The 23,641-nt window shown below is 40.7% G+C and overlaps 1 protein-coding gene across 2 annotated transcripts in view; it reads left to right on the top strand.

Annotated features, from left to right (window-relative positions):
• The first annotated feature begins 13,745 nt into the window (after nt 1-13,745).
• The window catches only part of UBE2Q2 (ubiquitin conjugating enzyme E2 Q2), a 67,270-nt gene continuing 57,374 nt past the window's right edge, over nt 13,746-23,641 (top strand). The window contains exon 1 of one of the 2 annotated variants that reach the window (XM_065871077.1): nt 13,746-14,089. In XM_065871077.1, the coding sequence (XP_065727149.1) occupies nt 13,901-14,089 (189 nt within the window). In that variant the 5' untranslated portion in view covers nt 13,746-13,900. The remainder of the gene's footprint in view (nt 14,090-23,641) is intronic. The other variant, XM_065871076.1, reaches the window with a different exon arrangement.

Genomic DNA, 23,641 nt, shown 5'->3' with positions numbered 1-23,641 from the left:
CCAGTCTGTGTGGGAGGAGAGAATCCTAACTTCTATAATTGCCAGCTATCAGACACAGCTGGGCTAATCACATGTACACCTGGCAACCCTTTGTAACTTTCTACTTGAGTTCCCTCTTTCTCCCCCTCCCTGCTCCTTCCTTCTCCTTTTAAAATGCACTGTCACCTCTGTACAAATCAGAGCACAGTATTTCCTGTGCTGTCAGTAGTTACTGAATAAACTCTGTTTAGATCACTTTTACTCATGTCCAGCTGTATTTATCTTTGACAGAACCTTCCCAAATATAAAAAGATGATTTAAAGCATGACTGGAAGCCATGGATATAGCAAATATCACAGGGGTTTTGTTGTTCTTTATTTTTTTAAATTACTTGCCTCTTGCCAGGAAGGAGGTAAGGAAACATACTAAAAGACATTATCCAATAGGAGGGATAAGATAAGGCTAAAAAGGAAAAATTTTAAGTCCTGAGAGAAAGGAATTGTTTTGGTTAGGGTACAGGCTAAGCTGGTATAAATAGAGACCCCAAAATATAATGTTTAAACTAGAAAGAAGTTTGTCTCTTACATAATAATCAGGAGATACCTTCAAAAGCTGGAAGGGTGGCTCCTCCATCATTAACATGTGGTTTCTGTCACTGAGTCCAGATTGGCTGTTCTGGTCTTAGCATCCCCTACAGAGGAAAGTGGGGAGTCGGGGTGGGGGAGTAGTAGAGTGCCTGACCCATCCTTTTAAGGGCAAAACTTGGAAGTAGTGTACATCCTTCCAGCGACACGCCATGGTCCATAACTAGGCTATTTGGCCACAGTTATTTGCGAAGAAAGTTGAAAAAGACATCTCTGGTTAGGTAGCCCTATGTCCAATTTAAATTCTTATTTTGAAAGAGGAGAATGGGGGGGCGTTGGGGTGGGGCAGGCATGGACAGCTATGGTCTGTCACAGAGAGAACACAAATATCCAAAGGTAAGAAATCTGTGACTGAGCTATGCCCACCAGAGCAACAGTCAGCTCTACCCACCACCAGTCCCTCCCATCAAACCTCTTAGATAGCCTCATCCACCAGAGGTCAGAGAGCAGAAGCAAGAAGAACTACAATCCTGCAGCCTGTGGAACAAAAACCACATTCACAGAAATATAGACAAGATGAAAAGGCAGAGGGCTATGTAGCAGATGAAGGAACAAGATAAAACCCCAGAAAAGCAACTAAATGAAGTGGCGATAGGCAACCTCCCAGAAAAAGAATTCAGAATAATGGTAGTGAAGATGATCCAGGACCTCGGAAAAATAATGGAGGCAAAGATCGAGAAGATGCGAGAAATGTTTAACAAGAACAAACAAACACAGATGAACAACACAATAACTGAAACGAAAAATACACTAGAAGGAATCAATGGCAGAATAACTGAGGCAGAAGAACGGATAAGTGACCAGGAGGACAGAATGGTGGAATTCACTGCTGCACATCAGAATAAAGAAAAAAAAAAGGATGAAAAGTAATGAAGACAGGCTAAGAGACCTCTGGGACAACATTAAATGCAATAACATTCGCATTATAGGGGTCCCAGAAGGAGAAGAGAGAGAGAAAGGACCCGAGAAAATATTTGAAGAGATTATAGTCAAAAACTTCCCTAACCTGGGAAAGGAAATAGCCACCCAAGTCCAGGAAGCACAGAGAGTACCATACAGGATAAACCCAAGGAGAAACATGACAAAACACATAGTAATCAAACTGGCAAAAATTAAAGACAAAGAAAAATTATTGAAAGCAGCAAGGGAAAAACGACAAATAACATACAAGGGAACTCCCATAAGGTTAACAGCTGATTTCTCAGCAGAAACTCTACAAGCCAGAAGGGAGTGGCATGATATACTTAAAGTGATGAAAGGGAAGAACCTACAACCAAGATTACTCTACCCGGCAAGGATCTCATTCAGATTCGATGGAGAAATCAAAAGCTTTACAGACAAGCAAAAGCTAAGAGAATTCAGCACCACGAAACCAGCTCTACAACAAATGCTAAAGGAACTTCTCTAAGTGGGAAACACAAGAGAAGAAAAGAACCTACAGAAAACAAACCCAAAACAAGTATGAAAATGGTCATAGGAACATACATATTGATAATTACCTTAAACGTGAATGGATTAAATGCTCCAAACAAAGGACACAGGCTTGCTGAATGGATACAAAAACAATACCCATATATATGCTGTCTACCAGAGACCCACTTCAGACCTAGGGACATGTACAGACTGAAAGTGAGGGGATGGAAAAAGATATTCCATGCAAATGGAAATCAAAAGAAAGCTGGAGTAGCTATGCTCATATCAGATAAAATAGACTTTAAAATAAAGAATGTTACAAGAGACAAGAAAGGACACTACATAATGATCAAGAGATCAATCCAAGAAGAAGATATAACAATTATAAATATATATGCATCCAACATAGGAGCACCTGAATACATAAGGCAACTGCTAACAGCTCTAAAAGAGGAAATTGACAGTAACACAATAATAGTGGGGGACTTTAACACCTCACTTTCGCCAATGGACAGATCATCCAAAATGAAAATAAATAAGGAAACAGAAGCTTTAAATGACACAATAGACCAGATAGATTTAATTGATATTTATAGGACATTCCATCCCAAAACAGCAGAGGATTCTTTCTTCTCAAGTGCACACAGAACATTCTCCAGGATAGATCACATCTTGGGTCACAAATCCAGCCTCAGTAAATTTAAGAAAATTGAAATCATATCAAGCATCTTTTCTGACCACAATGCTATGAGATTAGAAATGAATTACAGGGAAAAAAACGTAAAAAACACAAACACATGGAGGCTAAACAATACGTTACTAAATAACCAAGAGATCACTGAAGAAATCAAAGAGGAAATCAAAAATTACCTAGAGACAAATGACAATGAAAATACAATGATCCAAAACCTATGGGACGGAGCAAAAGCAGTTCTAAGAGTGAAGTTTATAGCTATACCAGCCTACCTCAAGAAACAAGAAAAATCTCAAGTAAACAATCTAACCTTACACCTAAAGGAACTAGAGAAAGAAGAACAAACAAAACCCACGGTTAGCCGAAGGAAAGAAATCATAAAGATCAGAGCAGAAATAAATGAAATAGAAACAAAGAAAACAACAGCAAAGATCAATAAAACTAAAAGCTTGTTCTTTGAGAAGATAAACAAAATTGATAAACCGTTAGCCAGACTCATCAAGAAGAGGAGGGAGAGGACTCAAATCAATAAACTTAGAAATGGACTTCCATGGTGGCGCAGTGGTTGAGAGTCTGCCTGCTGATGCATGGGACATGGGTTTGTGCCCCGGTCTGGGAAGATCCCACATGCCATGGAGCAGCTAGGCCCGTGAGCCATGGCCGCTGAGCCTGCGCGTCCGGAGCCTGTGCTCCGCAACGGGAGAGGCCACAACAGTGAGAGGACCGCGTACCGCAAAAAAAATAATAAAAAATAAACTTAGAAATGAAAAAGGAGAAGTTACAACAGACACCACAGAAATACAAAGCATCCTAAGAGACTACTACAAGCAACTCTATGCCAATAAAATGGGCGACCTGGAAGAAATGGACAAATCCTTAGAAAGGTATAACTTCCAAGACTGAACCAGGAAGAAGCAGAAAATATGAATAGACCAACCACAAGTAATGAAATTGAAACTGTGATTAAAAATCTTCCAACAAACAAAAGTCCAGGACCAGACGGCTTCACAGGTGAAGCCGATCAAACATTTAGAGAAGAGCTAACACGCATCTTTCTCAAGCTCTTCCAAAAAATTGCAGAATAAGGAACACTCCCAAACTCATTCTATGAGGTCAGCATCACCCTGATACCAAAACCAGACAAAGATACTACAAAAAAAGAAAATTACAGACCAATAACACTGATGAATATAGATGCAAAAATCCTCAACAAAATACTAGCGGACAGAATCCAACAACACATTAAAAGGATCATACACCATGATCAAGTGGGATTTGTCCCAGGGATGCAAGGATTCTTCAATATATGCAAATCAATCAATGTGATACACCACATTAACAAATTGAAGAATAAAAACCATATAATCATCTCAATAGATGCAGAAAAAACTTTTGACAATATTCAACACCAAATTTGATAAAAACTCTCCAGAAAGTGGGCATAGAGAGAACCTACCTCAACATAATAAAGGCCACGTACGGCAAACCCACAGCAAACATCATTCTCAATGCTGAAAAACTGAAAGCATTTCCTCTAAGATCAGGAATGAGACAAGGATGTCTGCTCTCACCACTATTATTCCACATAGTTTTGGAAGTCCTAGCCACAGCAATCAGAGAAGAAAAAGAAATAAAAGGAATCCAAATTGGAAAAGAAGAAGTAAAACTGTCACTCTTTGCAGATGACATGATACTATACATAGAGAATCCTAAAAATGCCACCAGAAAACTACTAGAGCTAATCAATGAATTTGGTAAAGTTGCAGGATACAAAATAATGCACAGAAATCTCTTGCATTCCTATACACTAATGATGAAAAATCTGAAAGAGAAATTAAGGAAACACTCCCGTTTACCATTGCAAGAAAAAGAATAAAATACCTAGGAATAAACCTACCTAGGGAAACAAAAGACCTGTATGCAGAAAACTATAAGATAATGATGAAAGAAATTAAAGATGATACCAACAGATGGAGAGATATACCATGTTCTTGGATTGGAAGAATCAATATTGTGAAAATGACTATACTACCCAAAGCAGTCTACAGATTCAATGCAATCCCTATCAAATTACCAATGGCATTTTTTACAGAACTAGAACAAATCATCTTAAAATTTGTATGGAGACACAGAAGAACCCCAAATAGCCAAGGCAGTCTTGAGGGAAAAATACGGAGCTGGAGGAATCAGACTCCCTGACTTCAGACTATACTACAAAGCTACAGTAATCAAGACAATATGGTACTGGCACAAAAACAGAAACATAGATCAATGGAACAAGATAGAAAGCCCAGAAATAAACGCACCCACCTATGGTCAACTAATCTATGACAAAAGAGGCAAAGATATACAATGGAGAAAAGACAGTCTCTTCAATAAGTGGTGCTGGGAAAACTGGACAGCTACATGTAAAAGAATGAAATTAGAACAGTCCCTAACACCATACACAAAAATAAATTCAAAATGGATTCGAGACCCAAATGTAAGACCGGACAGTATAAAACTCTTAGAGGAAAACATAGGAAGAACACCCTTTGACATAAATCACAGCAAGATCTTTTATGATCCACCTGTTAGAGTAATGGAAATAAAAACAAAAATAAACAAATGGGACCTAATGTAACTTCAAAGCCTTTGCACAGCAAAGGAAACCATAAACACGACGAAAAGACAACCCTCAAAATGGGAGAAAATATTTGCAAACGAATCAACGGACAAAGGAGTAATCTCCAAAATATATAAACAGCTCATGCAGCTCCATATTAAAGAAATAAACAACCCAATCCAAAAATGGGCAGAAGACCTAAATAGACATTTCTCCAAAGAAGACATACAGATGGCCAAGAGGCACATGAAAAGCTGCTCAACATCACTAATTATTAGAGAAATGCAAATCAAAACTACAGTGAGGTATCATATCACACCAGGTAGAATGGGCATCATCAGAAAATCTACAAACAGTAAATGCTGGAGAGGGTGTGGAGAAAAGGGAACCCTCTTGCACTGTTGGTGGGAATGTAACTTGATACAGCCACTATGGAGAACAGTATGGAGGTTCCTTAAAAAACTAATAATAGAATTACCATATGATCCAGCAATCCGACTACTGGGCATATAACCAGAGAAAACCATAATTCAAAAAGACACGTGCACCCCAGTGTTCACTGCAGCACTATTTACAATAGCCAGGTCATGGAAGCAACCTAAATGCCCATCGACAGGCAAATGGATAAGAAGATGTGGTACATATATACAATGGAATATTACTCAGCCATAAAAAGGAATGAAGTTGAGTCATTTGTTGAGACGTGGATGGATCTAGAGACTGTCATACAGAGTGAAGTAAGTCAGAAAGAGAAAAACAAATATCGTATATTAATGCATGTATGTGGAACCTAGAAACATGGTACAGATGAACCGGTTTGCAGGGCAGAAGTTGAGTCAGAGATGTAGAGAACAAACATATGGACACCAAGGGGGGAAAACCGCGGTGCGGTGGGGATGGTGGTGTCCTGAATTGGGCGATTGGGATTGACATGTATACAGTGATGTGTATATAATTGATGACTAATAAGAACCTGCAGTATAAACAAACAAACAAGCAACTAATACTAAACTTTCTTTGGGTTATTTGTATGTAAATATGTTAATATGTTACAAACATTACATGAAATTTCTAAAAATCTTATATGTTCTGGTATAATGTCATACATCATGATTCTAGTTATTACTTTAAAATGTATATCTCAGAAATAACTAAAAAAAAAAAGGAAATCTGTGATCATATGCAACCTTCTATCGTGGGGGGCATGTTCTGTCATGCACAGTGTACTCAGCCCATGACCAACAGCGAACGGGGAGTTGGTGAATGAACACCAGCGTCTTCCCTCATGGTCGGGATCACTTTGAGGCATATTCTGTAATGTTCTCAGAGTTCCCTGGAGGGGAATGAGCTATAGTTGCCTATGTGCCACTTTTCAAGAGAATTGACCACTGTTAACATTTTGGTATATCCTTCCGGATATATAAACACAACTTGATTTTAATGGCTGCACGTTATTCCATTGTGAGGACAGACAAAAACTTCCATTGGTACATCCAATTCTAAGCACTGGGTCCCTCCTTATATTTTACTATTATAAAAAGAGCTGGAATAAATATTTTAATGAATTTTTAAATTTCATCAATAAGTAGCTCCAAAAGATAACTCTCATTTGAAAAATAAAATAGCAATAACAATACTATTGCCACACCAAAAAAATTAAACAATAATTCCATAATATCAGCAAATATTTAATGTTCAGATTTCTCCAATTGGCTCATAAATGTTTGATGCGTTTAGTAACATTCACTTTGGTAACTAAATCTTGACGTACGTGCTCAAGTAGCTCTTCAGGATAAATGTTTACATTTGAAAAATTACTGGGTTGAAGGTATATTATGCCTAGCTCTAGAAAGATGTTCTCACTCATTAGCCTTAAACATTCCAAAAGAACATTTTGTAAGAATGTGACAGAATTCCCAAGTGGATGGGATAAGGAGGGAATCTTTTTATTTGAATCTTTCATATGCTGATGACGGAGGGGTGATAATTCTCTGAAAGGTTTCTAGGGATTTACTGTAATGAACCTCAGGCTGATTTCCCTCCTGTCTCCTTTCGTCAGCATCAGGGGTCGGGAGTTCCTCCCATTGTATTAAGTAGCCTCTCTGGAGGAGCATGTGCCCCTACTCAATAGACCAGGTGGTCTTCCTGAAGGAGCTGGCAGCCCTCACTCAGCAATCAGGAATCTGTCTGTAGAACCTGTTATCTTCCTAACAGGAAGATCTATATCTCACTCCAGTGAAGTTTCTGTGCTGCCCTGCCTTCTCAATGCTAAGTTATTTGCTATTTCATATTTATCTAAATTTACATTTTTATTTATAATTTATATAGAAGCAGGATTATAGTGGAAACGGCTAGACCGACCTGGGTTCGAATTCTGACTTGGTCAGTTACTTGCTGCATGATCTTGGGCAAATTACTTCCCTTTTCTGAAATTCAGTTGTTCGGGAGTATAATGATAGTTTCCTCAGGTTGCTACAATGATGGAGTAACTTGGCTACTTCAATAGATACTTGTTGAATGAGTGAATATTTGCTTACTGGAGTCTTAGGGTTTTTTGTTTTTGTTTTTTGAGCTAGAAGAAATCTTAGTGCACACTGTCTTTATGTTAGAAATAAGAAAACTAAGTTCAGAGAAAATGTGAAATTTGGTCTTCATTTAACATTTATTAAACACTGAGTCTGTCAGGCACTGAAGATATGGTAATTAGCAACAGATGGTCGCTGCTTTCAAGGAGTAAGGAAGGACAGACATGTTTTAAAAAGTGCTGGACTGAGCTAATATGAGGTATTATAGAATAACCTAGCGCTGTGCTGTCCAATATGGTAGCCACTAGCCATGTGTGGCTATTTAAATTTAAATTAATTACAATTAAATAAAAGTAACTTTCAGTTCTTCAGTCACATTAATCACTTTTCACGTGCCCAATGGCCACATTTGGCTAGCGGACAGTGCAAATACAGAACACTTCCATCACTACAGAAAGTTCTACAGGATAGTGGTGCTTTCGACTTTCTCCCCAGAATAATATTCATATGCATATCTACTTCAAATTTACACAATTTCAGCGTGTTTGCACCTTGGTGAAAGCCCCTTACAATACAGGCAAGAGGTGGGCATCGGTAACTAAAAGTAAAATCAAAGATAGGAGTTTTATTATAAGCCAGAGCCCAAACTTGTGAAAATTTCAGCTTAGAAGAGTTTCTGGCTGAGTTGGCTGCAGCAGAATAATGAGTCACTTGTTCATTTCAACAGGGATGGGCCCCGTTTCCTGTGCCTCGTGAGGAGCCCTGTGGTTTGGGCATACGGTGGTTTGGGCATATGCGGCCACATAATGATGTGTGCGCTCTTCGGACAGGGAGAGAGCGAGAGAGGTCCTCGCAGCTTCCCTGAGATTTCACTGAAACTAGATCACTTCTCTCACAATTTACTTGCAGTCTCTTTAATTGAAGACGTTACATGGCTTTCACTTCCAGTAGGCTATGTTCACTCTGTGATCACTCACTGGGTGCTTTCTATGTCCCAAGGATTGGGCTAAGTGCTACAGATATGAAGACGATTAAGACAAGAAGTTTATAATCTAGTAGAGGAGACAAACCTAAAACCAGCAAGTCATAACCAAGGCAAAACCAATGAAATAAGTGCTGGAACAGGCAAGGTACTGGGAAATTGGAGAAAAGGAGAGATTAAATTCATTTTAGAGGACTAGGGAAGGCTTGAAAAAGGATAAAGGCATTTGAGAGTAGCCCTACAGGATATGTTGAAACAGAGTAGCATGGAATATGCATGGAATATGCTGTCACTGGGAATTACTCCACATTCAAGTTCTTGAAGTTTGCAATTCTGTACACGTTGTGATTTCTCCCACTCTTCTTTCATACTGAACTTGCTCTGTCTCCCTGGAGACTTCCAGACTCTCAAGCCCAGCTTCTTCTCATGGTCCTTCATGTGCATCCAGGTGGGACTCCGTGGTCAGAGTTTTCAACCCATTTTTGTCAGCGCTCCGCTGTCCTCTGACTTCTGTATTTATCTGTCTTGCCCATCCCTGAACGTGCCTTGCTATATTCGAGGTCATTTATTCAGCATGAGGTCTCTCAACAACCCTCCACTCTAACTCAACATTTCTTTGTGTGTTCCCCAGTTCTCTCCCCCACCCCCATCCTCCTTGGAGGGGGAATTCCTCTCTATGAGTAGCTCCTTATCCCGTCCTTTCCCTCCTCTTCCAGAACCTAGTTCTACGCCTCATCTCCCCTCTTGTGTCTTCAGTTTTCATTGCCTGTAAATGGCTCTCTCCTTAGGGGCAGATCCAGGTTTTGTAGGGCCTGAAGCTTATTCAATCTGGAGAGCTCTCTTCAAGAAAAAGAATACAAAATTACAAATACCCACTTAAAACCAAAAGCTAATATTTATACAGAAGGGGGCCTGTGCCTGTGTAAGGGGCCCTAAATCTTAAGTGACACAGTAAATCCACCTCTGTCCATACTATAATAAAAACAATACAAAACCCCATAGCTTCCCTTTGCTATGCTACTACATGACTCTTCATTTTTCTTTCTCATCACTCTGAAACTTTTCAAGGTAGTAGTCTACATACACTGTCTCCACTTCCACCCCATGCCCATCATTCTACTGTTTTCTCTAAAACACCATTGACCTCCTAATCCCTAAAGCCCACGGCTTTTTCTTGGTCCTGATCTTTCTTGCCCTTTCCACAAATAATTTGACACACGGGTCATCCTCTGACTTTCGACTTAGACTATCATCCCGTTTGGCTGATCCACAAGTATATGTCCCTTGCTCTGACTTCCCTTATAAACTCCAGACCTATAATACAATTCTCTGTGTGAGGTCCCATCAGCACCTCAAATTCGTCTTTGTCTGGCTGTGTCAATAGTATCACTCCTTCCCAGCCACCTGCCGTAGAAATTTCAAATTGTTACTTTAAGCAAAGCAACACTTCTCTCCCTTCCTCTATCCCTGAATCAGCTCTAAGATCTAGCAGTTCTACTCTAGAAATATCCCTAGAATCAGTGTAGTCTTTCCATGCCCACCGCCATTTCTATTTCAGTGTTTCTCACTATTGACTTGGACCAATCCAAAAGACTCTATTGCTTGGAGCTGGAGAATGTCTGAGTTGGATGTGACTTGCCCCATGAAATTAATGGCACGCCAGATCTAGAATCTGGGTTTCCTGCCTCTTCTTTGTTGGCTACTTCACAGTTTTAAACCCATTGTAATCTATTTTGTGCACAAATGCCAGATTAATCTTCTTAAAAGTGGTGACTCTCACCAAATGGAACTGTAGTAGTCCCAGGTATTTCAGGGTTCCAAAATCCAGGCTCAAATAAAGTCTCAACTATATCTTCTTTTTGGCACCTTGCTGTACTATATAATCAGCTGGGCTCTTGGATGTTCTCTGAACCTGGCCATACTTTAATGCAAATAATTTCTGGAATTAATTTCTTCCTCCTCTGATATGTCATAGTTCAGTAGTTTGAACCTCTTATCAAATGTGATCTGATGTTGTCTTTATTTATGAGTCTGTAGTAGACATTATGGTTGACTCCCCAATATCCATTCCAACCCAGATGACTGGAAGTCCAATGAATGATCCTATCCATTTACCTGTGATTGTTTTAGGGGTAGGCTTGTGACACATTTCTGGCCAATGACACAGAAGAGAAGTCAGCTGGGTATATTCTTGGAAAATCCCCATGTCTTGGAAGGAGACATGGAAGAAACAGTCCTTTCCGATTCTGGATATTGTTATGTCTGGATGTGACCTGCAAGAACAGCTCCAGCCACCTTGCTGTCATCTTGACAAAGGAAATAGAGAGTCTGCGCTCTTGATATTATCAAAGCTTTAATCAACCAATCCTAGTGCCTGCCCTGATTCTGGACTTCCTATTATGTGAAGTAATATATTTCCTTATTGTCCAAGCCACTTTAAGTCACATTTTTCTGTTATTTGCACCAGGAAACAATGTTTTGTTTCTGATGCTAGATTTTAAGCTTCCTGAATTCAGGGACTGTATCTATTTACATTTCTAGCTCTCTTAGGGCTTGAAACACAGCAGATACTCAAAAAATGGGATTGTGAAATTAATATATATATATATTTCTGAGATATAACTAGTAATAGTTTGCAATTTATAGAGCTCTATTTTCTCATAGCAATTTAGAGATAACAAAATAAAGTTTAGATAGATTAAATAACTTATTCAGGGAATTTTATTTCTCAAAGTCATACCAAGTTCTGAACAATTTGTTCTCTTTGTCTCAAGTCCTTGTCTGTGACTGCCATGCCTGTTAGGGTCCCAAGAGTACTGGGGACTGAAGGAAAGAAAAGCAGCAAGCCATACTTGTGCTTAACCCAGCAATAATGCCAATACAGTATCCTAGTTATTTCTGGCTCAGAGCTCAGGACTGGAACCCCTTCTTCTCCCAGTCCCAGTTCATAGTGATACCTCTAGTGCCAGGGCCAGGAATCCCCATAAATATAACACTTTACATGCAGAGGTATTTTCCTGGGAAGATGGATCATAGCTTTTATTAGATTCTCAGAGGGGTCTGTGACCCCTTGAAAGGCAATATAACATGATATGATATCTCAGAAGTAAATGAAAATAAAAACTTTTAAAATGTTCCCCATTCAGTGGACTTACTACCTCCCAGTGTTGTTCTGAATTTTGTTATCTAAAGGACCAGTAGACAAGGAACCATTTGTAGATCATGAAGTAGGATACATTTAGGGACCAGAGAAGGCTAGGTACCTCCAGTCAAGACCAGTGCAAAAGGAAAATGCAGAGCCCCTTGTTGGAAAATTATTAGCAGAGCATTAAACCAAGCACAAGGCCCTTCTAAACCAGGACCCCTATGCAACTACAGGTTGCACACCCATGAAACTGGTCCTGCCTCTAGGACATACCACTAAACACACTTAATTACCTGCCTAATTATGTTATATTCCTTTGGACTGCCACGCAGTCCTCCATCCATTTTGGGGGCATCTAGAATATGCCAGGGATTGTGTTAAGTGCTGTGGATTCCAGATAGGAGCATATATTCATAACATTGGGTGTCTATTACATAAAAGGCCTTGTTCTAGGTTCTGGGACTATGGCTCTGCATAAGACATTCATGTTGGGCAGAAACAATAAATAAACAGGAAAAATATCAGATAGTGACAGGTGATGAGAAAGAAATTAACATAGGATGATGTGATACAGGGTGACTAGGTGGCTATTTTATTTATTTTTTTACATCTTTATTGGAGTATAATTGCTTTACAGTGGTGTGTTAGTTTCTGCTTTATAACAAAGTGAATCAGCTATACATATACATATATGCCCATATCTCCTCCCTCTTGCCTCTCCCTCCCACCCTCCCTATCCCCACCCCCCCTAGGTGGTCACAGAGCACCAAGCTGATCTCCCTGTGCTATGTGGCTTCTTCCCACTAGCTATCTATTTTACATTTGGTAGTGTATATATGTCCATGCCTAGGTGGCTATTTTCGATTAGGTGGTCAGGGAGGCCCTTTCTGAGATGACATTTGAACTAAGACTTTACTGAAAATAGGCCAGCCCTGCCTCCATGGGAGGTGGAGAGAGTTATCTTAAGCTTGTGCAATGACAAAAGCTCAAGGCTGGAAAGAGGGAGAGAAAATGAATGCCAGAGTGAACAGAGGTAGTGGGTAAGGGGAAGGATGAAATTGCGAGAGGTGGGAGGGAGCAGCCGGCAGAGACCAAATTATCATTTTTTGGTAAAAGGATTGTTTGAGGGCAAAGGAGTGAGCAGAGTCCGGCGAGAAGGTCTTGGCAGGAACTCAGGCTAAAGTGGTGGCTAGGTGACTAGGATGAGAATAGCGGAGATGAAGCTAGGTGGGCCGATACGGGTCCCGAATGCTCCTCACAGCCCGCAGTCTCCCACCAGGGAGGGTCCGGGGCTGGGTCAGGTGAGTGGGTGGCCCGCTCGTAGCCTCGCGGAGCACCGCCCCCAGGGGCCGGCGCGCGTCCGCTGCCCCGCCGACGTGGCCGGCGCAGTAGGCCGCGCACGTGTCTGCTCCAGGGCTGGGGAACAGGGCAGCGCGGGGGTCTCAGGTTCCTGGTGATCAGAGGGCCGGGGCGCCTGCTGGCCCGAGCCTGGCGTCCGCGGGCGCGAGCAGAGCAGTTGGGCCGGGCGGAAGGGGGCTGGGTCACGGCGAGGAGGGGGCGGCCTGGCGGGCGCGCGCGCTAGCCGCGTGCACGCGCCGGGGCGGGGAAGGATGGGGGCGGGGTGGGGGCAGCCCTTTCCCAAGGCGGTAGCGGGGGTGGTGTCGCTGTTGCCCTTTTAAGCCGCGGGGCAGCCGCCTCCTGCCGGTGGAGTCAGTTACAAAGGGAGCAGCCGCCCAGGCCGCCACACAGCCCCTCGCCATTTTCCAGCCCCGACCGACGCGGGCCGGGGCGGCGGGGAGAGGCGGAGCCGCGAGAGCGCGGCCCGGGCCGGCCCCGCGGGGCGGTCGCGGCCGTGACGGCGGCTCCGGGCCCGGCTCCCCTTCCGCACCCCTCCCGCCGGAGATGAGGGGAAGATGTCCGTGTCAGGGCTCAAGGCCGAGCTGAAGTTCCTGGCGTCCATCTTCGACAAGAACCACGAGAGATTCCGCATCGTCAGTTGGAAGCTGGACGAGCTGCATTGCCAGTTCCTGGTGCCGCCACCGGCGCCGCCGGGCAGCCCTCACTCCCCGCCGCCGCCGCTCACACTCCACTGCAATATCACGGTGAGACGCCCGGCCGCAGCCCTGTAGGGCCGGGCCGGGGAGGAAAGGGGCGCCCAGAGTCCCTGGACAAAGGGGAGCCTGCCCCGGAGAGGACCCTCGGACCCCCGGGCGGGGCGGGCCCGCCCCTTTCCCCGGAGAAGGGCCCGGCCCAGCCCCGCCGGGACTGCGCGCGGCTCGGGTGGGAGGAGGCGGTCTGCTCGTTTCTCCGGCTCTTCCCGCCGGCCTGTTTGGGACTCCTGGTCCCTCTCGGCCCCCGTCGCCGCGCCCTGAGGTGGAAGACCGCTGCCGGCCGAGCCCTCGCTGGGTCGCCATGGCCGCCCACAGCCAGGGGCCTGCCTCCGGGGCCGCGGTGCGGCGGGTCGGCTGTTGTTTGAGCCCCGGCGGGGCAGGCGAAGGGCCCTCAAGTTTGAGCGCGTCCTTCTCGAGTCAGATTTCCCTGGTTCCTCGTATTCCCCCAATTATATTTTAAGTTTGTGCTTAAGGAAAAGCTAACATTGAAAACTGACGCATTTGAGGAAAAAAAGTTTAGAATGCAGCCTCTGGCACTGTTTGAATTATCCCCTTCCTGCTGGCCTGGCTCCGCGCTAACGCGTTTCCGAAGGCGCATTGGACCTTGGATGCGGCAGGTGTTCTGGGAGTATGTTTGTGCAGCCCCTCCTGTGGGTAAGCCGTTCAGATTAAGAGCTGGCGAAAGGCGATACGTGCCCAAGTCTGCTGCCCAGTAGGATTGTTTTATGTCCCAAAGCCGAGAAGACCCTTTAAAGCTCACTCTTTAACTTCATCTGAAATCTCGTCAGAAACGCGTAAAAAAAAAAAAAAAAAAAAGAAACGTTAAATAAGTTTCTTCATAAAAGTGTATGATGAGGCTGTTCGTTGTGAAATTGACTTAGGGTATTGGTCCAAACTGCGGAATATGCCTCTTATAACAGGAGTTAAGGTTTCACGTTCCTCTGTAAATATGGCTAAAACCGAGTCTGGCGTCTTTAAACTCCCTTTTGTTAAGTTAGTAGGTACTTAAGTGCCTACCCTGCAGCGTACCTGGTGCTCCGGAGTCTGTAAAAGCCTTGAAGTTATGATAATTAACATTAAAGTGTTTTCAGAATACTGGGGAGCAGGTGTATATTTCAGAAAAAAAAAGTTCAGTAAAGAGCTGTACTCAGGTGTTCTTTTCTAGACGCTGGTTTTGCACAACTGGGTAGCGCAGTCCCTGCTTTCAGAACTTAGTCTTCTTGGGGGAAGAGTTTTACACAGCGAAGTGTGACCAGGTTCTATGGTATCATCATGAAAGCCAAAGAGAGCAATTAACTTTGACTTTGGTGGTGGTGGGGTCGCTTCACAGAAGGCCTTGAGGAGAGGCTGATTGTGGAGTTGGGCTTTCATAGGTGAGTAGAATTTTGGAAGGGAAGGAAAGGGCATTTCGGGCAGAGGAAACTCCATCCAAAAAAGACAGCAAAGCTTGAGAAAATGTGTATTGATTAGGCATAGAGAAGTTATAATGAGTCTTGAGAAGCCCAGGATATAGGCTGGTGAAGGTGAAGATTTTCCAAGAATGGAAAACAGGAAGTAGTAGTGAGCATGAAGTAGGTGATAATAAAGAGACTGGCTAGTCTGAATGATGATTACTCTGGTACAGGTTCAGGTATGGCCAGGAAAAAGTAGGGCTGGTTTCAATGATAGAGTGAACTTGTAGGCTTGTGGGCGAGCTGCTGAGTTAGGTAAATGGGAAGATGTTTTTGCCATCCAGGACTAGGAGTGGTTCTGTACAGTGGGTGGCATTAGGAAAAGTGTGTGGTTTTGGTAATCCCAGTGGGGGTGGGATGGTGGTGTTGCTGTGCTGTGCTGGCATTTAGTGGCAGGGGTACAGGGATGCCAGATGTCTTGTAATGTTCAGGCAGTCTGCCACGACAGAGAATTACCCCACTTCAAATGCCAGCAGTGCCCTATTGAGAGCCATATTGGAGGCTGATGGAGTCAGCTGCACAGAAAGATACTGAGTGATGACCTGGATTAGGAAGTGGAACAAGAAGTGAATTAGAGGCACCTGGCAAAAGGAGGTTCTGGTGGGGACTAGTATAATGGTACCACTAATACAAACTATTCAAATTGAGATGTTAGTGAATTATGACACATTATCATGGTAGATGCTCAGTGTATACGAATGTGTGTTAACATTATTATGGAGAAACATCAAACATATAAAAAGTTGAATAGTGTGGAGAACCTCCACGTACCCAGCCTCAAGAGTGATAAACTTTTGGCCAATCTTATTTCATCTATACCCCACCTCGGATTATTTTGAAGCAGATTCCAGACATATCACTTCATCTGTAAATATTTCGGTGTGTATCTGCAAAAGATAAAGACTCTTTAAGCATGGCTGAGCGTTTAGATAAAATCACCATAGTTTGCTCTTGCTGATGCCATTTTCTTAGAGGGGAAGGAGCAAGGAAAAAATGGGGCTGGATTTCATATGTCAGGACCTGTCTACTGTGTTTGATTTGCTATTCTCTAAAAAGTTTTAGCTCTTAAAAAATAATAATAATTTTGATCTATCTTTTAAAAAACTTTTCCTCTTATTTCCTCTTATTCCCATATGTTTATTGAGCTCTTCTACATGCCAGGCCCTGTCTTCTCCATGCTTATCAAGAAGCATCCTTAGGCAGTTTCTGTAATGTTTGAGTGAATGGTACCTCACTAGTTGTTTCCTTATACACCTGCATGTCAGTTTCTGAGTAGTCCTCTACTCAGAGGACTGCCCCCTTTTTCTTTCAGCCTTCTGCATCAGCATTTTTTCCCATGTGGAATGTGCCCCTTACCCTACCCCAATCTGTCTTGACATGTCTGACCATCCCCAAGGCTCTTCTAGTCATAAGCTGTTTATGCTGATATCTATTTCCTTTCCTGTCTTCTATAGTCCTTAACTGTTTATTGCTTTGGTTATGTTTTCTTAATATTATAATAGTTGTGGAGTTTTTTTTTTTTAGTTGTGTAGTTTTTAAAAGCCTTTTTTATGGTGGCAGGGGGGAATATTCTGTAGTTATATTTTTCATCTTCCTCTCACTAAATGCTCAGTAAATATTTGTACTATTGATGATATGGCCACCATTTTAGCTATATTCTGTTGGAACAAAAATCTTAACTACCATGTAAGTTAACTGCTAAGAGTTGGTCAAAAGGGCAGAGAAAACATCAAGAAAGTGTCATGGGTAGTGCATAAATATTTAAAAGGCCACTTAGGGTTCGATAGGAAATCTGCAATTTGACTTCACATGAAAGCGTTTTAAGAAGTAAACAAAACAAAACAAAAAACAAACCAAAAAAAAAAAACAAGGCATAGATGTGTTACTCTTTAGGCCAAGGGAATGAAGTTAAATTTTTTTTCTGTTTTATAAATTTGTCCTAATCTTAAGTATGAAAGGGAAAGAGTGCTATTTTCAACTTCAAGGAGTCTTTTTTAAAAAATTTGTTTTCTGTGAACTCATGATATGAAAGTTTGTCATGCAAACTTAGAAGTATTGTCTTTCCATTTTCAGTAAATAGATCTAATTGCCAGTCAGTGCTAACATCCAGTTATGATCACACCTAAAATCAAAGCAGCTCGTTTTAATAACTTGTGCAGCCTTATTGGGAGCTAGTGTAGGACTTTGTTTTAGTCCTTTTGAAATATTTAGCATACCTTGGCAACTCCATTACTCCTTTTATGGACTTCTTGGCATTTGGGAACTCTTGGTAGGGAATTGCTGTTTTAGAGTGAGAAATCCCCCCCAGGAAGTAAATTAGCTGGTAAACAAATAAAACCTCATAGTACTTTATTATTTGTGTAGCATAAATCATTACTCTTTCTGCCTGAGTGGCTATTTGCCAGGCTATTTGTGGTGGAACATTTTTTAAATTAAATTTCTATTCATCATTGCCAAAAAGGTTACCCCCCTCCCAACCCTAACAGCAAGATACTAAATTAAAAATGTTAGAGCTGAGAGTTTAGGAGACGGAAAAAAATTTAGTCTTTAGTCATTGGGACCTTAAGCAAATTACTACTTTCACTGTATTTTTCTATGAAATAGATAATACTTTTTGCCCCACATGAGAGCATATATAGGAAAGCTCTTTAACATTGATAATGATCTCTACAAATATAAAAGTGATGGTGTCATTAGCAGCTGAATAACACTTTTGAAAATGCTTTTTAATAGCTTTTCATGGGAAATAAACCAGTGCTGTTAATTTCTTAATTTTTCTTGTTTCTAGTCTTTACATTGATAAAAAGTAGCCCAGAGAAGGTTATACAAAGGAAAATAACAAAACTTGACTAAAGAGCCCAAGACCTTTTCTTTGGTCTACTCTCCTGGGACAGATTACTTTTCCAAATTGAACTCCTAGAGAATCTTTTGGAAGTATCACAGCTGTCATGTTAAGCACCTCAGTGGTACTTTCAGTCCAGAGGAATCATTGTTTCCATTCATTTGAGCAATTTATAATATAGAGTCAAATTCCTAGTTGGTATCTCTCTTTCCTCATCCCCATTTTTATGCCCTTCCTTGAAAGGAACAGATACATGAACAGAGGAGACTTAGATTTCCATTTTGTGAATGGTGTATCCTTTAGTAACTTGTTTTTTTTCGTTGTTGTTGTTAAACTTCCTTAGGCCTGGAAAAGGATAGTATTAGATAAATGTCAGCTAGTTGAGGGGTGGGGAATTGAATTTAGTGGGGAATTGAATTTAAATAGTCCCTGCCAAATAAAGCATTACTGGAGAGCCAGAGTGGTGAAGCAGAGGTCCCTTTTTCCAAGGCCATTGTAATAGTGTTCTGTGTTCTCTTCTGAAAGATCATTCTGAAAGACAAAGCGGACTCAGAACCAAGGAAACCAGTGGTTTCTGCAGATTAGGTGGTTTGAATTCTCCTCAGCACTTTTGTTTTCTCTGCCTCAGTGCCTTTAGAATGATGTTTTGATTAGCTGTAATTTGCTATTCAAACAAACATTTAGGAATTTTTTTCAGATCACAGGGGTATATATGCATTTTTCTTTTACCAAATGTTAGTGTTTTTACTCTGCTTCTCTGGGCTCTGGTCATGTTAGATATTTAGTTGTATGTTATTTACTTGTAAAATGATTATCAGGGAGCAATCTCTTTTTCTTCTTTTTTTTTGGGTAGCTTTTTTATGTTGTCAGGTCATTTAGAATTTTATTAAGCTACGATATGGTAATTCTGTCAGTTTATTTCATTCTCCATCCCACATTTATTGAACGGCAAAGTGTGAAAATAGAGTGTCCCATAGCTGTTCTCCAGAAGAATTAAAACTGTTTTACCTTTGAACCTTCAACAAGAAGTATGTGTATCAATTTTCAAAAAAAGTTAGGATACAGCCATCTCCAAGGATTTCATGTCATTTGGAAAAATGCCAGAAACTGAGCATTCTGGCAGGCAGTTTTGCTGGCTGGTGCTTGATATAGAGCCACACATCGGTCTCTTAGTGGATTTATGTGGAAAAATAGGTAAAGCTATTTCTGAACAAGACAAACTCCTTAGGCAATGACAAGCGAAGAGGTTGGTTTGATTAACCTTGAGTTATGTTGCCTTAGATTAGGACAACACAACATTTTATGGTGGCAGTGGCCGTGGCGGTGAATTTCTTTGAAATTTGTCCACTTATGGTAACCTTTATGGTGGTGGTCACAGACAACTTCATCCTTCAAGCCTTAAAATCACTATAAAACTAATAGTAGAATTGAGGAAAAACAGGGTCCCTGAGTAATTAGATGCTTAGATAATTGTCTAAAATTTTCATAACTGGCGAGAAAGAGAGGTGTTAGAAGCACTTAAACATTTAATGTAAGGAAAGCTGCTTGAACTTACACTGGGATTTTAGAGCACCATCTGTTGTTTAAAAATTGTATATCATGGGTCATTTTAAAGAGAAATAGTAAGGAAACTATCTTTTCAAGATAGATACAAAGCTTAGTTGTTAACCTTGTAAAAATTTAAAAGCTTGAAGTATATGAGAGGTTGAAAGCATTAATGCTTAGTTTTAAGTATTGGTGACAATTTTAGATGCCTTTCAAAGTATGTAGATTGTCTTCTAAATATTACACTGAACAAGCCTTGACCATGATGTGAAATTTGTGCTGAAGATTCAGTTTCCAGAGGTGGTGGTAGTGGATATTTTATAATGTGGAAAATAAGACATTTAAGAAGTGTAAAAACCAGATAAGCAAAACTAGAAAAAAAAATCACCTGTAATTCTACCACTCAGAAGACACCACCGTCAAAATTATGGTACATATCTTGTCATCTGGTCATCTTTTTTCTCTTACGTTTATGTAGATTTCCTCTCCCTTTAAAAAAAAGTCAGGTTATTTTGTTATCTGATTTTTCACTCAGTAGTATTGTAGACCTTTGTCATAAACTTTTTCCTCCAATGTCTTCAATTATCATGTGCTGTTCTGTTACATGACTACAGCATTGAGTCAGTCGTGTCTGCTACTATCGATGGTTTCTGTTTTCTTCTATTTTAAGTAATGCTTTGAGCATTAATAGCTAGAGCTAAATCCTTGTGCATACAGGTAATATCCTTTGAAATTTTCCTAGAAGTGGTAGCTTTCTGTTCTTGTTGATGAATTGGTTTTTGGAGATGTTGTAACAAATTATATTGTATAGGAACTTTTTTTTTTCTTCCAGGTAGCAGCTTTTATTAGATTGGTAAAAACGTTAGCAGGTGTGAAGTGAAAGGGGCGTTCTCACAGTCATGGCACAAAGTATAGTATAAATGTCTATGACCCTTTAGAAAACAGTTTGGTTTCTTTTAACCCTCTCTATTTTGGCAAGATATATGCTGGCTACCCCGGTTGGCCAACATTGTCCTTGTGATGCTGGATCTCCAAGAAAGACGGCTCTGGTCCCAGAGAAGACCCAGATTTGCCTGGTTTAGCTTATCTGACAGCTAACCACTGGGAGTAGGATAGGCTGGTAGAGACCTGTGATCAGGTTTTGGGTCAAGGGAGGCAGGTAGGAAGATGGGAAGGAGATAGGAAAACTAACCTCAGTAGAACCACATTAATATAGAATGATAAAAGGATGTTTCTTCCAAGGAAGAAATTCTGAGAGTGAGGGGGGAAAAAGGTTGGGAGATAGGGGGCAGGCAGCAGTTATCAAGGTTTTTTGGAGTCAAGACTCTTTTACACTATTAAAAATATATTGAGGTCCCAAGGAGCTTTTGTTTATGTAGGTTGTCAATATTTATCATTAGAAATTAAAACAAATATTTAAAATATTCATTAAGATAAACTCATTACATGTTAATATAAATGTTTTTGTGGAAAATGACCTTATGCTCTAAACCAAAAAGTTTTAATGAGAATAGTGGCACAATTTTACTTTTTTTTTTTTTTTTTGCGATACGCGGGCCTCTCACTGTTGTGGCCTCTCCTGTTGTGGAGCACAGGCTCCGGATGCACAGGCTCAGTGGCCATGGCTCACGGGCCCAGCTGCTCAGTGGCATGTGGGATCTTCCTGGACTGGGGCACGAACCCGTGTCCCCTGCATTGGCAGGCGGACTCTCAACCACTGCGCCACCAGGGAAACCCCACAATTTTACATTTTTTGAGGTAAATCTCTTTGATGTCTGGTCTAGCATTTGCTTCTGCATTCAATCTGTGGTGATATGTTGTTCTGGTTGAAGTAATAGGAAGAAAATCCAGCCTCACACCGATACTTGGTTGGAAAAAGGAATATTGTGACAGCTGTTTTAGATAGTTGTAGATATTCATTTTGGATACTCTACCCAAACTTGTTTTTTTTCTTGAACTTTGAATGGATCTTTTACCCATGATATTATGGCATCATGCATTGGTCATTTGGAAAATATTGGTTCACTGAAATCTTCTAAATGTTGATACATTTTGTTAGGTGACATGGAAACATTATATTCATTAATATCACCATCAACCTCATCAGAATACTGTTAGGAAGCTGTCAGGTTCACAGTGGTAGATACAGGTTTTGCAAAATTCTAATTTTTGCTTGAAAGCTTGAATTTTATCATTGGCAATAAATACTGTCCTGTGTTTTCCTTGAAATGACAGGCTCTCTTCATTCTTTTTGGAGAAAACATCTATCAAAAATCCAAGTTGGAATAACCATTGTTTGTCAGTCATTCTTTCAAGTGAAAATTGTGTCCTGTGAAAGTGGTTAGTTCAGCTCACAATTGTCATACAAGTGCTTTTTCTCATGTGTTCTGTAGGAGTGCTCATGTGTGCTTCACATTTCATCACTTGCAATATTAAAAAGACATAAGGATTGAGATTTAGTAAAATAACTGCCTCATCACAGACACTCATAAGTGAAATGCCTTTTTTTTCTTTTAAACACCTTGAATGACTGGTGGTGAATACCATGTCTTCAAGTATAGTTTGGTGTCACTGCCTTTATCTGTGCTAAGGTACCAGCAGTTAGTTTTACCCATCATTATGTCTGCACCATTGGTACAGATGTCAATGTGAAAAAGGCAATTAACATCTTAGTATTCTTGTAGAAATAGTTTGGACCTAGGAGTCCAAGGGCCCCTCTTGAGAACTGTTAACATAGTTGCTTAGACCTAGTATATATCCTGTCTTCTTTTGTACAGGATTAGAAAAATATGGCATAGGTAGTAACTGATCTGGGTATTTCTTTTATGTTTTTCTCTTTTTTTGCAATTCTCATAATATGGTTTTGAGGGGTTTTAGTCCAGAGCAACAATTCATATATTTTCTTTTGCTTATGCAGAAGTTTAATCTACATAATGAAGCTGAGAATTTAGTGCTTTTTTTTTTCTTTTAAGGCTAAAGAAAATACAAATCTAAAACAATAAAAATGGTTTAGATGGTGTGTTCTCAAACTAGGCTGAAGAATTTAAAGAAAATGTAATAAGTAATTCTCTTTAAGAATAGGATTAATTTTGAAGACAGTCTGTTTACCTTTTAGCCTTAAAGAGGTTTGGGACACAGTAAGAGTTTGAGGAATGAGAATACAAAAATAAACCATTACTGAATGGATATAATGATGTCCTACTTCAATACAGTTTTTCTTTCTTTAATGAACATTTTGTAAAATGCTTTAAAAATAATCAGCTTCTGTGGCTCCAACTATATTATAATTGAGATTAGAGTTCTCAAAGCAATGCTTCTTGAAACTGTTTCTGCAAAATTGTTGTTTCTCTATGACTAGAATCTGACTGTACCTAATACTAATAATAATGGCTTTTCTCTAATACATAATAGAAAACAGTACAAATGAACAGAGTAAATGTCTGTTATTAGGTGGAAACATGTATAAGGGTGTGACTACCAGGAGGTTAAGATTATTGGAGCCATTTTAGAGGCAGCCTATTACAGTGTTCAAGAACATCATTGACCTGGATGAGCTGGAGCACGCAGACAGTAGCTGTACAAGGAGAATGCCTGTCTCAGAGCCCAACTCCAGTGGCTAGTGAGCACTATGACTAGTGTCATAGTGGCTAATGTAGGCCTAAGACAGCTATGTTGCTGTCTGTTCTGCCTTTCTAACACCTTGCT

This window comes from Phocoena phocoena, chromosome 2 (genome assembly GCF_963924675.1).
Source record: "Phocoena phocoena chromosome 2, mPhoPho1.1, whole genome shotgun sequence".
Taxonomy (NCBI): Eukaryota; Metazoa; Chordata; class Mammalia; order Artiodactyla; family Phocoenidae; genus Phocoena; species Phocoena phocoena.
Note: the sequence above shows the minus strand (reverse complement) of the source record. Positions and strands in the feature narration are given on the sequence as shown.